At 44.4% G+C, this 17337-nt stretch overlaps 1 protein-coding gene across 10 annotated transcripts in view; it reads left to right on the plus strand.

The window, feature by feature from the left end:
* The window catches only part of CCDC77 (coiled-coil domain containing 77), a 38682-nt gene extending 22384 nt beyond the window's left edge, over positions 1-16298 (plus strand). For all 10 annotated transcript variants that reach the window (XM_007967099.3, XM_007967100.3, XM_073020315.1 and 7 more), the window contains 8 exons: positions 983-1079; positions 3194-3266; positions 4768-4856; positions 6357-6505; positions 12018-12237; positions 14295-14420; positions 14522-14674; positions 15430-16298. In XM_007967099.3, coding sequence (XP_007965290.1) covers positions 983-1079; positions 3194-3266; positions 4768-4856; positions 6357-6505; positions 12018-12237; positions 14295-14420; positions 14522-14674; positions 15430-15576 — 1054 coding nt within the window. In that variant the 3' untranslated portion in view covers positions 15577-16298. The remainder of the gene's footprint in view (positions 1-982; positions 1080-3193; positions 3267-4767; positions 4857-6356; positions 6506-12017; positions 12238-14294; positions 14421-14521; positions 14675-15429) is intronic.
* The last annotated feature ends 1039 nt before the right edge of the window (positions 16299-17337 follow it).

A 17337-nucleotide genomic window follows, 5' to 3' on the forward strand; every position in this document is an offset into this window, starting at 1 on the left:
ATGAGCCACCACACCGAGCCCAAAATCCCTTTTTAGCATTTGCTTCCTTGGTCCAGTCCGGACGTAAGCTACCTTAGGTTGAGTTCTCTGGGAAACAGACTGTGCAGTGGAGATTTGCTTGCAGGAATTTTATTGGGAAGTGAGGGAACTTAAACTGGGACTCAGTTGCAACAGGCCTCGTCCAGCACCACAGGGGTCTCTGAAGCTGCGATTGCTCTTCAGAGATATCCTGAACTGAGGCAAGGGGTTGGATTTTTGTGTTCCCTCATTGACCCGGCACTGGATATGGGCTGTTCCTGAGGAATGAGAGGCAGTTCCCTTGGCTGGAGATTCAACTACAAGCTATCAGCAGGCAGCATTCCTGGCAAATGGCAGAATGAGCCATCAGCCCTGAAGAGGAAGATCTGAGCAGTGCCCCTCAGCAGCCGCTAGAGTTCCCTTTTAGAATTAGCTGAGAAGGGCCGGGCGCAGTGGCTCACACCTGTAATCCCAGCACTTTGGGAGGCCAAGACGGGCGGATCACGAGGTCAGGAGATCGAGACCATCCTGGCTAACACGGTGAAACCCCGTCTCTACTAAAAATACATTAAAAAAAAACTAGCCGGGCAAGGTGGCGGCACCTGTAGTCCCAGCTACACGGGAGGCTGAGGCAGGAGAATGGTGTGAACCCGGGAAGCGGAGCTTGCAGTGAGTGGAGATGGCGTCACTGCACTCCAGCCTGGGCGACAAAGCAAAAAATAAAAAATAAAAAAAGAATGAGCTGAGAAGTGCCTTGGCCCCTGTTCTCTGAATGGAAATACCTGATGTTTTACAAAGTAGAGCTAAAGTCTAGATACATAACTATTCAATTTTAATTTGAGGTTACTGTTTTAATTTGAGGTTACTATTGTTTAAAAAAAATAGAAGGGAGATCCTTTAAACAGCAAGGGTTACTTACTTGGGACATTGAATAATATGTGCTTGCTTTCCATGAGAATTGCAGGGAGCTAGAAGACAAGAACAAGATTCAGAATCTCTTGGCTCTTGTGGGAACAGACGCTGGAGAAGTGACCTATTTTTGTAAGGAGCCTCCTCACAAAGTAAGTAATCTTTGGTGGAGCATGGTGAGTGTGGCTTCACAAATCACAGGCTAGGGCCCATCGTCAGAAGAACGTTAGTATTCACTAGAGAAGGCAGGTGGAGAATTAGCCATCATGGTGCCTTGTTTGCCTGAGTTGTTAAAGCATTTTTCTTCAAAAACCTCAGGAAGTAGCATCGTTTACCCCATTTCACTGTGTAGAAACCTGAAACACAGAGGGGTGGCTGTTGTAGCTGAGACAGAGAGGAAAGCAGGAGCAGACTGTGTGTGGGAGAAAGTTTTGATTCTTAAGTTCCTTTTTTAAATCTTTGTTTATACTGATTACAAATGATATCCATGGTCTTCATTAAAAACAGAGTATAGTAATCTATCATGTAAAAGTGGCAGGTTCTCATAATCCTATACCCCAAAGACAATCCACTATTAATACTTTGGTATACATACCTCCATCTCTTTTTCCATTCCTGTAGAAATAGTTATGTATCTGTGTATACTATTTCTATTCTTTCACTTCTGTAAACAGTTCCTGAGCGTTTTTATACATATCTGTATATGTATACTTCTGTTTCCTGAAGGTCCTTGGCCAAGAGCTACTTTTTTTTTTTTTTTTTTTGAGACAAAGTCTCATTCTGTTACACAGGTTGGAGTGCAACGTGCAATCTCAGCTCACTACAACCTCCGCCTCCCGGTCTCAAGCACTCCTCCCACCTCAGCCTCCCAGTCAGCTGGGGTGCAGATGTGCACCACCACGCCCAGCTAATTTTTGTATTTTTTGTAGAGATGGGGTTTCACCATGTTGCCCAGGCTGGTCTGGAACTCCTGAGCGCAAGCAGTCTGCCCGTGTTGACCTGCCAAAGTGCTGGGATTACAGGCGTGAGCCACCACATCCACCAAAGAGCTGCTTTTTTTTTTTTTTTTTTTTGAGACAGAGTCTCGCTCTGTCGCCCAGGCTGGAGTGCAGTGGCCGGATCTCAGCTCACTGCAAGCTCCACCTCCCGGGTTCACGCCATTCTCCTGCCTCAGCCTCCCGAGTAGCTGGGACTACAGGCACCGCCACCTCGCCCGGCTAGTTTTTTGTATTTTTTAGTAGAGACGGGGTTTCACTGTGTTAGCCAGGATGGTCTCGATCTCCTGACCTCTCGATCCACCCGTCTCGGCCTCCCAAAGTGCTGGGATTACAGGCGTGAGCCACCGCGCGCGCCCGGCCAAAGAGCTGCTTTTTTAAAAAAAAATAAATAAATAAAAATAAAAACAAGTTAGAGCTGAGGTCCTGGCCTGTTGCCCAGGCTGGACTCACCCTTCTGGGCTTAAGCACCATCCTTCCAAGTAGCCGGAACCACAGGGGGCGCCGCTGTGCCCCAGGCTGTTCTTGGTTTTGTTTGTAATCATATATTACCAAATAGCCCTGGAATTTTATTTATGTATTTATTTATTTTTATTATTTATTTATTTATTTTTCAAGACAGAGTTTCACTCTTGTCACCCAGGCTGGAGTGCAATGGTGCGATTTCGGCTCACCACAACCTCCACCTCCTGGGTTCAAGCAGTTCTCCTGCCTCAGCCTCCCAAGTAGCTGGGATTACAGGCACGCACCACCACGCCTGGCTAATTTTGTATTTTTAGTAGAGATGGGATTTCTCCATGTTGGTCAGGCTGGTCTTGAACTCCCGACCTCAGGTGATCTGTCCCCACAATCGACCTCCAAATTGCTGGGATTACAGGCGTGAGCCACCACGCCCGGCCTTGTTTTTGTTTTTTTTAGAAACAAAGTCTCATTCTGTTGCCCAGGTTGAAGTGCAGTGGAGCGATCATAGCTCACTGCAGCCTTGAGCTCCTGGGCTCCAGCGACCCTCCCAACTTAGCCTCCTGAGTAGCGGGGACCATAGGCACATGCCACCACACCCGGCCAACTTTTTTAAGTTTATATTGTCAACACAGGGTTTTATCCAGTTTGTTACTTTGCCTGTGTGGTCTCTCATATGTATGACATCCTTATATAATCATATCAGTTTTGACAAATTTAACTTACAGCCTTCAGTCTGCAGAACTAAGGCTGAAAAATAAAACATTACGTTTATAGGAAGGCTACTTCAATACCAGTGTTTGCTTCCTTAGGTCACCATTCTCCAAAGGACTATCCAGGCTGTAGGTGAACGTGAGCAGAATGAATCTTCAGCTGTCAAAGCAGGTAACAAACATATAACCTATTAGAAATTCTCATCAATGCAGAATTGAAAATCACGGGGCAGGCTGGGCGCGGTGGCTCACACCTGTAATCCCAGCACTTTGGAAGGCTGAGGTGGGTGGATCACCTGAGGTCAGGAGGTCGAGACCAGCCTGGCCAACATGGCAAAACCGATGTAAACACAAAAAATTAGCCAGGCATGGTGGCAGGTGCCTGTAATCCCAGTTGTTTGGGAGGCTGAGGCAGGAGAATTGCTTGAACTCGGGAGGCAGAGTTTGCAGTGAGCCGACATCACACCAATGCACAACAGAGCGATACTCTGTCTCAAAAAAAAAGCACAGCGCACACAATTGGAAATGTTTTCCCTACTGTACAGTGATAATTGATGTTCATAATGATGCCTTTGGTGGTCTAATGTCTTAATGAGCTTCTTGAACCATCCAAGAAATTAAATTTTGCTCAGTTCAATTGTGTCTTTTTGTTTTGTTTTGTTTTGAGATGGAGTTTTGCTCTTGTTGCCTAGGCTGGAGTGCAGTGGCGTGATCTCCGCTCACTACAGCCTCTGTCTCCCAGATTCAAGTGATTCTCCTACCACAGCCTCCCAAATAGCTGGAATTACAGGCACGCACCCCATACCTGGCTCATTTTGTATTTTTAGTAGAGAGGGAGTTTCTCCATTTAGGCTGGTCTCGAACTCCTGACCTCAGGTGATCCGCCTGCCTTGGCCTCCCAAAGTGCTGGGATTACAGGCGTGAGCCACTGCACCCGGCCTGCTCAGTTCAATTTTTAGCGTTCCTTATCTTTAAAATAACCTTGTCTTTTGAAAATTGTGTGATATGTCATAACCAAAATGTTTAAGTTTTGTTTTTCTTATTCCTTATTCTGTTTGATTGATTGATTGGTTGGTTGAGACAGGCTCTGTCACCCAGGCTGCAGTACAGTGGTGTGAGCACGGTTTACTGTAACCCTGAACTCCTGGACTCAAGTGACCCTCCGACCTCAATCTCCTGAGTAGCTGGGACGACAGGCATATGCCACCACACCTGGCTAATTTATTGTATTTTACTTTATTTTGTGTAGGGAGGGGTTCTCACTGTGTCACTCAGGCTGGTTTTAAACTCCTGGCTTCAAGTGATTGTCCTGCTTTGGCCTCCCAGAGCACTGGGATTACAGGCATGAGCCACAACACCTGGCCTTATTCTGATTAAACAGTATTTTACTAAGAAAGTAGACACAACTATTTAGTGATTGATTCTAAGGAAAATTTAGTGGTTGATTCTGCCAGAAGATGAGTAGGATTATTTAGGTGACATCTTGCAGAGTTCCCTGACAGATTCCTGTTTGAAAAGTTAAGCACTGTGGTTACCGTGTTTCCCGTCTTCTTCCTTTCCGTCCCTCACAGGTAAACGAATCTGAACTCCCCTGCGCGGGAAATGCGGATGCTTCAATAGCAGACGGAAAAGCCGGGTAAAACCTTCTTGACGGATTTTGTTTTCTATTTTAGATCCTAAAATAAGCAAAAGAAGACCATCGCGAGAGAGAAGAGGAAGTTCTGAACATTACCAGAGAGACGTACAGACACTCATCCTGCAGGTAAAGAATGTGTTTTGGCAGACCCAGATGGCTTTTATCCACAAGCTTGGCTTTGTATAACATACCCTCAGTATCGTGTGATAAGCATCTCCTTGCACACAGGCTCCATCTAAGCCTCATGTGACTGAGAAAATTGAGATTGTTCTTAATTTCCAAGAGCTTACATTTTCAAACCATCCTTTTCTATTTGAAAGTTCTAAAAGTGCTACTCTAAACCTTCGGTTCAATGTACTAAGCCCCGTCCACCAAAACCATTACAAAGTAAGAATCCACTGGCCTGGGGATATACAGAGATTGCAGAGGGAAGCTTGTCTATGCTGACAGATCAACGTTCGGTGGTATATTCATTTATTTAGTGCTTAGGTTCTAAAGTCTAGGAAAATAATGAACTATTCTCTTACCTCCTGGTTATTATGTGTCATTTGGAACCATGATTGTTCATCTGATTGCACTGAAGTTTCTGTCCTTACTGGGTTAAATCTCTGTTGATTTAATGACAGTTTGTACCTTTGGCTACTATCTCCATGTAGAGTCGTGACAGCCAGACACAGAGAAGGAAATTACCTTATATTCATTTGCTGTACTTTTTGAAACCAAAAACCAAGAGTCATTTTGCTTTTGGGCAGGAAGGGTGTCTTAAAGGGAGGCAGTCAAGGGAAATAGTGAACAGGCAAAAATCACAGGGTAGGGGAAACGATTTTGTAGCTTTGTTTGTGTGATGTAGATGCTGGGTTTCGTTTGAACATACTCTTGTATAGCCTAACCCCATTTATAAGACATTAAGAGAAACTGGGCCGGGCATGGTAATGCCTGTAATCCCAGCACTTTGGGAGGCCGAGGCTAGATGATTGCTGGAGCCCAAAAGCCCGAGACCAGCCTGGACAACATAGTGAGACCCCATCTCTACAACCCAAAAGTCCGAGACCAGCCTGGACAACATAGTGAGACCCCATCTCTACAACCCAAAAGTCCGAGACCAGCCTGGACAACATAGTGAGACCCCATCTCTACAACCCAAAAGTCCGAGACCAGCCTGGACAACATAGTGAGACCCCATCTTTACAACCCAAAAGTCTGAGACCAGCCTGGACGACATAGTAAGACCCCATCTCTACAACTCAAAAGTCTGAGACCAGCCTGGACAACATAGTGAGACCCCATCTCTACAAAAAATAAAAATAAAATTAGCTGGGTGTAGTGGGACACACCTGTAGTCCTGTAGGCTGAGGCTGGGTGTGGTGGGACACACCTGTAGTCCTGGAGGCTGAGGCAGGAGGACTGCCTGAGCCCATGGGGTTGAGGCTGCAGTGAGCTATGATCACGCCCCTGCACTCCAGCCTGGGGGACAGAGCAAGACCTTGTCTTGAAATGAACAAGAGGATTAGGAGTGAGATTTTTTTGTTTGTTTTTTAATTTTTCTGGAGAAAGGCTCAGTTTTCCTAGAGGTGTGAAGTAAGTGGAAGTAGGGTTGGATTCCTCACCCCTTTTTGGCCTGTCTAGGTGGAGGCGCTGCAGGCTCAGCTGGGAGAGCAGACCAAACTTGCTCGAGAACAAATTGAAGGGCTCATGGAGGATAGACGGATTCACCTTGAGGAAATAGAAGTTCAGCACCAGAGAAACCAGAACAAAATCAAAGAGCTAACCAAAAAGTGAGTATCTAAGAAAGCTGAACCTAACGGGTATTTTATTTTTCTGAGTGACTTAAAAGTTAGCATTTTGTACTTGAACAACAGTGGGTCATAGAACTAAAGGGAACCTTGAAAAAATTGTCTTCCTCAGAAACCCCTGGCTTACGTAGGTGAGTATCTCGCTGTTCCAGGCGTGCCGTTGCAGAGCTGATGAGTATTTCATGTGCTCCTTTTAATCCATTGTGGTGTTTTAGCTTCTGGTGGTTAAGAAGCGTTCCTAGGCTGGGCTCACGCCTGTAATCGCTAATGCCTGGGCGACAGAGTGAGACCCTGTCTCAAAAAAAAAAAAAGTGTTCTTTTATCCACTGATATACTGTCTGACTCAGTGTCATAGGGCCCTTTTCTTTTGTTTGCCCCTTCATGAATATGGAAAACATGAGTTTACATATCTACACCAAAAAACTGCACACTCAGTGTTTTAATCGGAACTCTGCCAGTGCTTTTATCTAGAGACATGTTGTCCTTTTTGGCTTCTATGAAATTTCTGTCCCAAGAAAGGCAGGATTGTATTTTTTTCTAACAGATTGAGTTGGCATAGTGTGTTCTTGGTTATCAGAATACTCATGTAGCTTTGGGATTTTGAATTGTAAATATCTATGATGTGTGAAACAGCACGATACATACTGTATGATCCCAATCCCATACAATGGGCGTTGTGTCTGCACACACGGAGGAACTAGAACGTCCTATAAACTTTATAAACTGTAAAGCGATTCTGATTGTGGATGACTTCGTTCTTTGCTTCTTGTGTGTTTTAGTTTCCTATAATGCACGTACTTTAAAAAAATAAGTTATTTTTAAAATCTGAAAAAATAAAAACAAAAAATGGCCAACTCTGTCCTCATTGTTTTTGTTCCTAACCTGCTTACCTTTCTTTACCTGTCTGCAGTCTGACTTCATCCCCCCATTTTATCAAACACGCCCTTTCTGGGGTTCCTCCCCCCATTTTATCAAACACGCCCTTTCTGGGGTTCATCCCCCCATTTTATCAAACACGCCCTTTCTGGGGTTCATCCCCCCATTTTATCAAACACGCCCTTTCTGGGGTTACCACTGACCTCTTAACTTTTATTTTTTTTTGGAGACTAAGTCTCGCTCTGTCTCCAGGCTGGAGTGCAGTGGCTGATCCTGGCTCCCTGCAACCACCACCTCGCAGGTTCAAGCGATTCTCCTGCCTCAGCCTTCCAAGTAGCTGGGATTACAGGCACCGCCACCACACCCAGCTAATTTTGTAAATTTAGTAGAGACGGGGTTTCACCGTGTTAGCCAGGCTGATCTTGAACTCCTAACCTCTGGTGGTCCACCCGCCTCAGCCTCCCAAAGTGCTGGGATTACAGGCATAAGCCACCGCACCCGGCCAACTTCTTTTTTTTTTTGAGACGGAGTCTCTGCCGCCCAGGCTGGAGTGAGTGGCGCGATCTCGGTTCACTGCAAGCTCCCCCTCCCGGGTTCACGCCATTCTCCTGCCTCAGCCTCCCAAGTAGCTGGGACTACAGGTGCCGCCACCACGCCTGGCTAGTTTTTTGTATTTTTAGTGGAGACGGGGTTTCACCGTGTTAGCCAGGATGGTCTTGATCTCCTGACCTAGTGATCCCCCCGCCTCAGCCTCCCAAAGTGCTGGGATTACAGGCGTGAGCCACTGCGCCCAGCCCTGGCCGACCTCTTAACTTCTGAGACCAGTTGTATCTCTGTTCAGTCCTTATTATACGTAGTATCTTCTTGCATGTTTGGCATCACAGATCAGCCCCTCCTTGTAATTCATTTCCCTTGATTTCTGCAGCACCTGTCTTTCTTGGTTCTTCTACCCGTCTAACCCCTTCACCCTTTTGCCTGGTTCCAGTGGCCAGACCTATGCCATAAGGACATTCTCAGTTGAATGTGTTTGATTTACCACTACTGAAACCACCCTGTTTGTTTCTCCCAGTAAATACTCCCATCCCCATCTTAAACCTACTACTTCTTTCTTCTTCTCATTTAGTTTCATGACATCACATGTATTCAGTTTCCCAAGGTTGAAACCACAGGATCATCTTCAACTCTTAACTTTCTTATTCCTTAAGTCCAAACCGTGTGGATTGTGAGCCTAAAAACCCTCTCAAGTCCTTTCTCTGCTCTCTGATACAGGCAGTTCTACCTGGATCACAGCCTACACAAAAGCCAAGCCGGTTTTCATACTATAGAACTTGTGTTAACTTGCCAGTAAAGACAGGGTCTTATTCTGTTGCCCAGACTGGAGTGCAGTGGCGTGATCATAGCTCACTGCAGCCTTGAACTCCTGGACTTGAGCAATCCTTTTGCCTCAGCCTTCCAAGTAGCTAGGATTACAGGTGCATACCACCAAACCTGGCTTATTTTTATTAGTTTTTGTAGAGATGGGGTCTCACTGTGTTGCCCAGGCTAGTCTCGAACTCCTGGCTTCAAGCAGTCCTCTCACTTCAGCCTCCTGAAGCACTGAGATTACAGACATGAGCCACTGTGCCCAGCCCTGAACTCTCATTCTTAGGATATTAATTCAAACTCTGTTCCTTTGTTTAAATTGTTCCTATTGCTGATCCTTTGTGCTCTTTTCTTTTCTTTTTTTTTTTTTGAGACAGAGTCTCGCTCTGTCGCCCAGGCTGGAGTGCAGTGGCACAATCTCGGCTCACTGTAAGCTCTGCCTCCTGGGTTCACGCCACTCTCCTGCCTCAGCCTCCCAAGTAGCTGAGACTACAGGTGCCCACCACCTCGCCCAGCTAATTTGTTTATTTATTTATTTTGTATTTTTAGTAGAGACAGGGTTTCACCGTGTTAGCCAGGATGGTCTCGATCTCCTGACCTCGTGATCCGCCCGCCTTGGCCTCCCAAAGTGCTGGGATTACAGGCGTGAGCCACCATGCCTGGCCTTTTGTGTTCTTATATCTTTCTCACTACTATGAATTAGTTCCTCTATTAGTAATTATCAACTGCTTAAAAATATTTGATAGTCTCCATTTACCTTATGATAAAGTCCTGATACCTTAGCATGAATTTTTAGGAACGTCATCATCTGACACCAAATAAACCTTCAGCCTCAGCTCCTCCCCTGTTGCTGTAGTTCGCCTTGTGCGTCAGCCAGACTAATTATAACAGCTGTTGTTTATCGGACATTTGTTATGTGGCAGCACCTTCTGACACTTCCTTCTTAGTAGAGACAGGGTTTCACCATGTTAGCCAGGCTGGTCTCGATCTCCCGACCTCAGGTGATCCGACCACCTGAGCCTCCCAAATGGTGTTGGGATTATAGGCGTGAGCCACCGCGCCCGGCCTGCTATGTTTCTTTTAACATAGTATAATGTGTTTGCATTTGGCCAGTATTTCTCTATCTTCATTTTTATTTTTACTGTTTTTGCACTTAAGTATATAGCATCTTAACTTTTCATTGGGTTTTGTTTTTAAGGGACAGATATTTTTAAATTGTCACAGTAATTTGTAATTTTATATCTGTTTTCCAGAATATCAATAACCTTCCTTGTTTAGCATTATCTTCATATCTGAGCACGTGATCAGTTCCTTCCATTAGACAGATCTTCCTAAGAAGAAATCCAAGGCCATTAATGACTGCCCTTCAGGTGTCACTTTCAAGCTACTTGTATTTTAACAAGCCTATACTTTCCCAGTTTGAGATTGAGAACGTAATGTAAGATAGAGTAAAATAACTCATTGAAAGTGAGAGAGATCCGTGTGGTAACTGAGTGAAATCTCTCTGTCTTTATATACGTGCACACATACCTGCCTGTACATTCATCTTGTGACATTTACTGTGTGCTTGGCACTGTGCTACCATTTCCCTCGTATCTGTGTGCCCTTTTACTCATGGAAATAAGTGGATCTGACATTATTTGTTCAGTAGAAAACTGTAGTGATTGCTTCATGGTATTTAATACTCTTGCAAGCAGTTAGATCATTCAGTATAATGTTAAACTGATGAGTTGCTAACTTCCAAGAATATTGTTTTTTAAAGATAGAAATATTGTCTATTCCTAAATTTCAGGAAAGGGTCATCAAGAATCTGTTAACTGCCTGTGTATGCCCAGTAGTTAGTATTATCCTTGACAATCTCATGCCATTGGGGCAAAAATAAGCAGTAAATAAGGTATATGCTTTCCCTCAGGGTGGGAAAAAGTGCATGTTGACAGTTAAAATGTGACAGAGGAGCAAGTGTTGAATTATAAGACAAGCGAACATTAACACTGGGATGGAATTTCAGAGAATGGAGGAATTAAAATAGGCTAAAGTTGTTGAAAACGACTTTGTATAGGAAGTTGACTTTTTAAAAAGGAGGCCAGGTGCAGTGGTTCCCACTTGTAATCCCGGTATTTTGGGAGACTGGGGCGAGAGGATTGTATGAGCCCAGGAGTTCCAGACCAGACCAGCCTAGGGAACATAGCAAGACCCGTCTCCACACACACTCACAAATTTTTAATGAGCTGGCAAACGCCCTGGGAGGTGGTCCCAGCTGCTTCAGAGGCTGAGACAGAAGGATTGCTTGAGCCCAGGAGGTCAGGGCTGCTGTGAGCCGTGGTTGTGCCTCTGCACTCCAACCTAGGTGACAGAGCAAGACCCTGTCAAAAAAAAAAAGTTCTTTTTAAAATAAACAGGCCGGGCGCGGTGGCTCAAGCCTGTAATCCCAGCACTTTGGGAGGCCGAGACGGGTGGATCACGAGGTCAGGAGATCGAGACCATCCTGGCTAACACGGTGAAACCCCGTCTCTACTAAAAAATACAAAAAACTAGCCGGGCGAGGTGGCGGGCGCCTGTAGTCACAGCTACTCGGGAGGCTGAAGCAGGAGAATGGCATAAACTCGGGAGGTGGAGCTTGCAGTGAGCTGAGATCCGGCCACTGCACTCCAGCCTGGGCGACAGAGCGAGACTCCGTCTCAAAAAAAATAAAATAAAATAAAATAAAGGATTAAGATTTTGATACAGGCAGTTCTACATGGAGCACAGCATACACAAAAGCAAAGCTGGTTTTGATACTATAGAATTTGTATTAACTTGTCAGAACACCATGATTTAGTTCTTCCTTGTCTGATTCCTAGGAATGGTCCATACTTATGCAGGCTATGTGTAAATATCCCTGTAGTCCTTCTAATCATGAGCACTCAGGGAAATACCTGTAAAGACCAGTCTGTGAACCAGTGAGCATGGGTAGATACATTATACTTTGCCCAGTAAAACCTGTAAGATTGCCAGTGATCCGATTTTTACAAGCGCTAATATTTTACAAAATTTATATATTACACAATTTTAAGAAGAGCCATTCTCTTCCATTGTGGAATGATCCTTGCTTCCAGGTGCGCTGTGTGTACATCCTCATGTCTGCATTTGTACTTTCGTTCCTTGCTTCCAGGTGCGCTGTGTGTGCATCCTCATGTCTGCATTTGTACTTTCGTTCCTTGCTTTCAGGTGCGCTGTGTGTGCATCCTCATGTCTGCATTTGTACTTTCGTTCCTAGTCTTCACCACACCCAAGAGCTGCTCTATGAAAGCACCAGAGATTTTCTGCAACTCAGATCTGAAAACCAAAGTAAAGAGAAGTCATGGATGCTTGAAAAAGATAATCTGATGTCAAAGATTAAGCAATACAGGGTGCAGTGTAAGAAGAAAGAAGATAAAATTGGAAAAGTGTTGCCCGTTATGCATGAGAGTCATCATGCTCAAAGTGAATATATTAAGGTAATGTCCTTATGTCTTAAATAAGTTATTTATTTTTCTGGGAGAGTTGAAGGAATTCCAAAGAACCTACAGTTTGTAACGTAAGGTCCATTCAGTGCGGAAAGCTCTGGTCGCAGCTGCCTCAAGAACTAGGTTTCGAAGAACAGTTGATCATTATAGCGCTTAGGGATTTAAAATATTAGCCTTGTTCATTCATTCATTCATTCATTCATTCATTCAGCAAATACTTACTGCACTGCTGGCCGGGCACAGCGGCTCACGCCTGGAATCCCAGCACTTTGGGAGGTCAAGGCGGGCAGATCACGAGGTCAGGAGTTCAAGACCAGACTGGCCAACGATGGTGAAACCCCGTCTCTGCTAAAAATACAAAAAAAATTTAGCTGGGCGTGATGGTGGGTGCCTGTAATCCCAGCTACTTGGGAGGCTGAGGCAGGAGAATTGCTTGAACCCGGGAGGCGGAGGTTGCAGGGAGCCGAGACCACACCACTGCGCTCCAGCCCTGGTGACAGTGCGAGACTCCGTCTCAAAAAAAACAAAAAACAAGCAAAAAACAGAAAACACAAATACTTACTGCACTCCTACTATGGGTTAGGCCCTAGAGTTACAGTAATCTAAACAAGGTCTGTCCTCATGGTATTTACATTTTAATGGTGAGAAAAAACAGAAACATTAACAAATAACTAAGAAAATTATAGATTAGGGCGGGCGCAATGGCTCACACCTGTAATCCTGGCACTTTGGGAGGCCGAGGCGGGTGGATCACCTGAGGTCAGGAGTTTGAGACCAGCCTGACCAACATGGTGAAACCCCGTCTCTACTAAAAATACAAAAATTAGCCCGGTGTGGTGGCAGGTGCCTGTAATCCCAGCTACTCGGGAGGCAGAGGCAGGAGAATCACTTGAACCCAGGAGGCAGAGGTTGCAGTGAGCCAAGATCATGCCATTGTACTCCAGCCTGGGTGACAAAGTGAGAATCCGTCTCAAAAAAAAAAAAGACTTTGGGAGGTCGAGGTGGGCCCATCACAAGGTCAGGAGTTCGAGACCAGCCTGGCCAACACAGTGGAACCCTATCTGTACTAAAAATACAAAAAATTAGCCGGGCATGGTGGTGGGTGCCTGTAATCCCAGCTACTTGGGTAGAGACTGAGGCAGGAGAATCGCTTGAACCTGGGAGGCAGAGGTTGCAGTGAGCTGAGATTGCACCACTGCACTCCAGCCCAGTGACAGAGCAAGACTCCGTCTCAAAAAAAAAAAAAAAGAAAATTATAGATTATAAAAATGTGGTGTTAAGGGAATAAAAGAATTACATGAAGATTATATGTAGTTGCCGGAAGTCTGTTGTATTAATAGAAGGAACGCACAGGGACACTATCTCATATCTGGTGTTTTTGCTGAGACCTGAAAAATGGGACTCAGCTTGCCATACAGACCTTGAGGAAGAACATCCTGGCAGAGGGAAAAGCAAGTTTATATGCCCTGGAGTGTGTTCAAGGAAATGGACGGCTGTCATCGTGGTTGTAGAGGAATGAATAAGGAGGAAGTGGATGCCCTTTAAGAAGCCAGCGTTGGCAGCAGCCAGTCGTGGAGGGCCGTGTGCATCACGGTACAGAGTGTGAACTTACCCCTCAACAGTGTTAGGCCTTTGAAGGACTGTGTGAAAGAAGTAACACGATCTGATTTGGGTTTTTAAAGGATCATTTTAACTGCTCAATACAGCATGTATAGTAAGTGTTGTTAATAATTCTTCCTTTTTAAAAACATACATTATAATGTCTTATTTGGGACAGCTTCTGAGCTCCATTATTTGACTCTTCCCAGAGCCAAAAATATTTGTTTGAACTTCTACTCTGTACACTTTAGAAATGGGGTTTACGAAACTGGTCTAGAAGTAGGAGATTTTCAGATGTTCCTCAAAGTTCCTTGTCATCTCGTTCCTTAACTCACTTTGTACCTCTGGAAATCCCTTCTTTTCTTTCTTTCTTTCTTTGCCTAAGTGCTACTTGAATTACCTAAACTGTAGAACTGAGTGTTCATACTTTTTGTCCCTTTGACTTGCAGTCCCTAAAAGATAAGTTAGTCCAAGAGAAAAAGCTGTCCGGTATGTACCAAGAGCAGTGCATTTCCTTAGAAGAGGAACTTGCCCGAATTCGTGAGGAAGAGGGAATGAGGAGAGAGATCTTCAAGGTACAAAATTATCTTCCATTTATAACGGAGTAGGAAGCGCAGACGGCTGGGGAAAACGCTTCCCTCAGCTTCATAAATGCCTCCCCGTTCCCCGTGTTTAGGATCGCACTAACAAGATGGGGAAGCGTTTACAGGTAATGACGAGACGCTATGAGGCATTGGAGCGTCGACGGATCTTGGAAGTAGAAGGCTTTAAGACAGATATTAAGGTTCTCCGACAGAAACTGAAAGACTTGGAGCAAATGTTGTATAAGGTAATTGCTGGGCCTGGATTGCCACAAGGGAGAAAAGAGGTGTAAGTGAGGGAACGTGGTCACGAGGCTCCTCAAAAGAAGGATGTGTTGTTTCCGTGCTGACAGACACTAATAGATCACCGTCTTTAAGCCTCCCCGAAAATCAGTTCAAGTACATGCTAGAGGGAAAATAAAAATACCCTGAAATCACTGAATGATTGCATCATTAATACTTCGATGTGAGCTAAACTTAACGGAAATTGTCATCCCTCCTAATTGAAGAAGTAGATTAAGCAATCATGTCTATTTTACAGTTGGGGAAAGTGGGTAATTGATTGATAGAGTGATTTTTTCCAGCAGACACAGTTCTTTAGAATACAAGTTGCCTCAAGAGCCTTCTTCATGAGATTTAGCCAGTTAGCCTGGGTTCCAACAAGCTTAGTTACAGAAAAGAGGCGAGGCCTGCTTTCATTCTGTTACAAATGTACCAGCAGTGTTGCTTATCCCGGCCCGTCTTACTCCTCTTTCATTGTTCATTGATCTCCAGCTCAAGGCTCCTTTATTGTACGGGAAGGATGTTCATGGGATTTCTGCTTTAATTCTACATTTTCCTTCTTTAGTTAGCCACTGAACAAACTAAGGATGGCATTTATCCTGTGTACTCAAAATCTCATAAAAAGGAGCTAACAGAGCTGTGTCTTTTTGACCGATATCTCTCCCCTGGCATATGCCATGATCATTTCTTTCTTTCTTTTTTTTTTTTTTCAAATCCCTAGGCAACAATTAATGTCCGGGCAAACCAGGATCTTGCCATTCTGTGTGAGGTCCGTGACAGCAATAGACGGGCACATAAGATACAAGGAGAACTGAAGAATCTTAAGTCGAAAGTGTTTGGTCTGGAGAATGAACTGAGACTCTGTTGATGTCTACTTTTGGAAATGGCCTCCATTTAGAAGAGGTGTGCTCCTTGAAACCTGAGGACAAGGTCATCTGCTGCCAGAAAATGGAAACCTGAGTTGACTAGAGTGATGGTGTTGATTATTATGAAGACAGGGTGAAGAATCAGGGACCACTAGGAAAGCTTTTCTTGCAGGCTCAGCTTGCTTTATCATTTTTGCTGTCCTTTTAACATTTGTGGGGAGTAGGGGCCTGGTCCTGAATGACCTAGGGCTTTCATTATTTATCCCGTCTGTATCAACAGGTTTTTGTTTTTTTAGAAGACAGTGATGATAAAAACTTAGGAGGAAGGTATTTTGCAATGAGCTTGGCGGAGTGTCCGTGCGAAGAATACTTTCCCTAAAGAGAGAGACGCACGCACAGAGGCTGCCGTTTTCCTGAGCTGGGGGAGAAGGCAGCACATCACACCTGTCCCATTGGAATAGGTGCTCATTCTGCTCTTTCACCTTCCGTCGTGAGCAGAGCCTGAGTTACGTTTCTGGGCAGTTTCATGGTGTTTCACCAGAGGGCACTAGAGACTCAAACAAAATGTCCATCTGGAAAAATTAAGGAGACACTTTGGCAAGGGTGAATGAAACTGAAATGATCCTTGTTTGGAAAGTTTGATATTTTTTTCAGTAACACGGCTTTTGAAAAATGATGTATAGATTTTAAATGAACTATTTTCAATAAAATATTTCATTCAAAAGATTCTCTTTGAGTTTTCTGTAACTTCTCAGTACTATGTCTATGCTTCGTTAATGACTCATGCAGCTCAGTTTACTTTTTTGTTCCATGGCCTCTGCAGTTTTGTGCAAGTGTACAAGATTTTTTGGGGGTTTTTTGAGACAGAGTTTCACTCTTGTCACCCAGGCCAGAGTGCAGTGGCGTGATCTCGGCCCACTGCAGCCTCCGCCTCCCGGGTTAAAGTGATTCTCCTGCCTCAGCCTTCCAAGTAGCTGGAATTACAGGCGCTCACCAGCATGCTCTGCTAATTTTTGTATTTTTTGTTTGTTTGTTTGTTTTTTTAGTAGAGACAGGGTTTCACCATGTTGGCCAGGCTGGTCTTGAACTCCTGACCTCAGGTGATCCACCCACCTCGGCCTCCCAAAGTGCTGGGATAACAGGCATGAGCAACCATGCCCAGCCCACAAGTTTTTTTAAATGACTCCTTTGAAATCATCTAGTATTGGAGATAACAAGGTAGCACAATGGGGATGACACTAAAACTTTATCCGTTTTTAGGCAAATTGCATTTGGGACAAAATAATTGTTTCCATACCCAGAAAGCCTCTTCCATACCCAGAAAGTTGGTCTTTGCTTAAGATAGCATCATTCTGATTTACCCAGGACAAAGGAGAGAACCCAGGTTTTCATATTTACAATTGTTAATGATGTGTAAAGGGAGGTGGTGATTGTACTGTGGGTAGAAGCTATTACTTTTCTTGAAAAAATACGTGATAGCAGATCAATTTTTTCCATTGATAAATTGGGACAAAAATTCTGAGAGTGCCCTGCTCCCAGGCCTTAGAGAGATGTACAGGAGTGGATGACCCTTCTGCCCTAATACTTAGGGAATTGGCTTTTCCTAACCATTACTTTTGTTGTTGCTGGCAAAACAAAAAGGCATATTAAATTAGAGAATTTTGGAGTAAGAAGCCACTTTAAATATCATGTAATCCAAATTACTTACAAATGACTCTGAGACCTACTGCCATTGACTTCAGCAATCAGTTGATCATGTTTCT

The sequence above is a fragment of the Chlorocebus sabaeus genome, chromosome 11, assembly GCF_047675955.1.
Source record: "Chlorocebus sabaeus isolate Y175 chromosome 11, mChlSab1.0.hap1, whole genome shotgun sequence".
Lineage (NCBI taxonomy): Eukaryota > Metazoa > Chordata > Mammalia > Primates > Cercopithecidae > Chlorocebus > Chlorocebus sabaeus.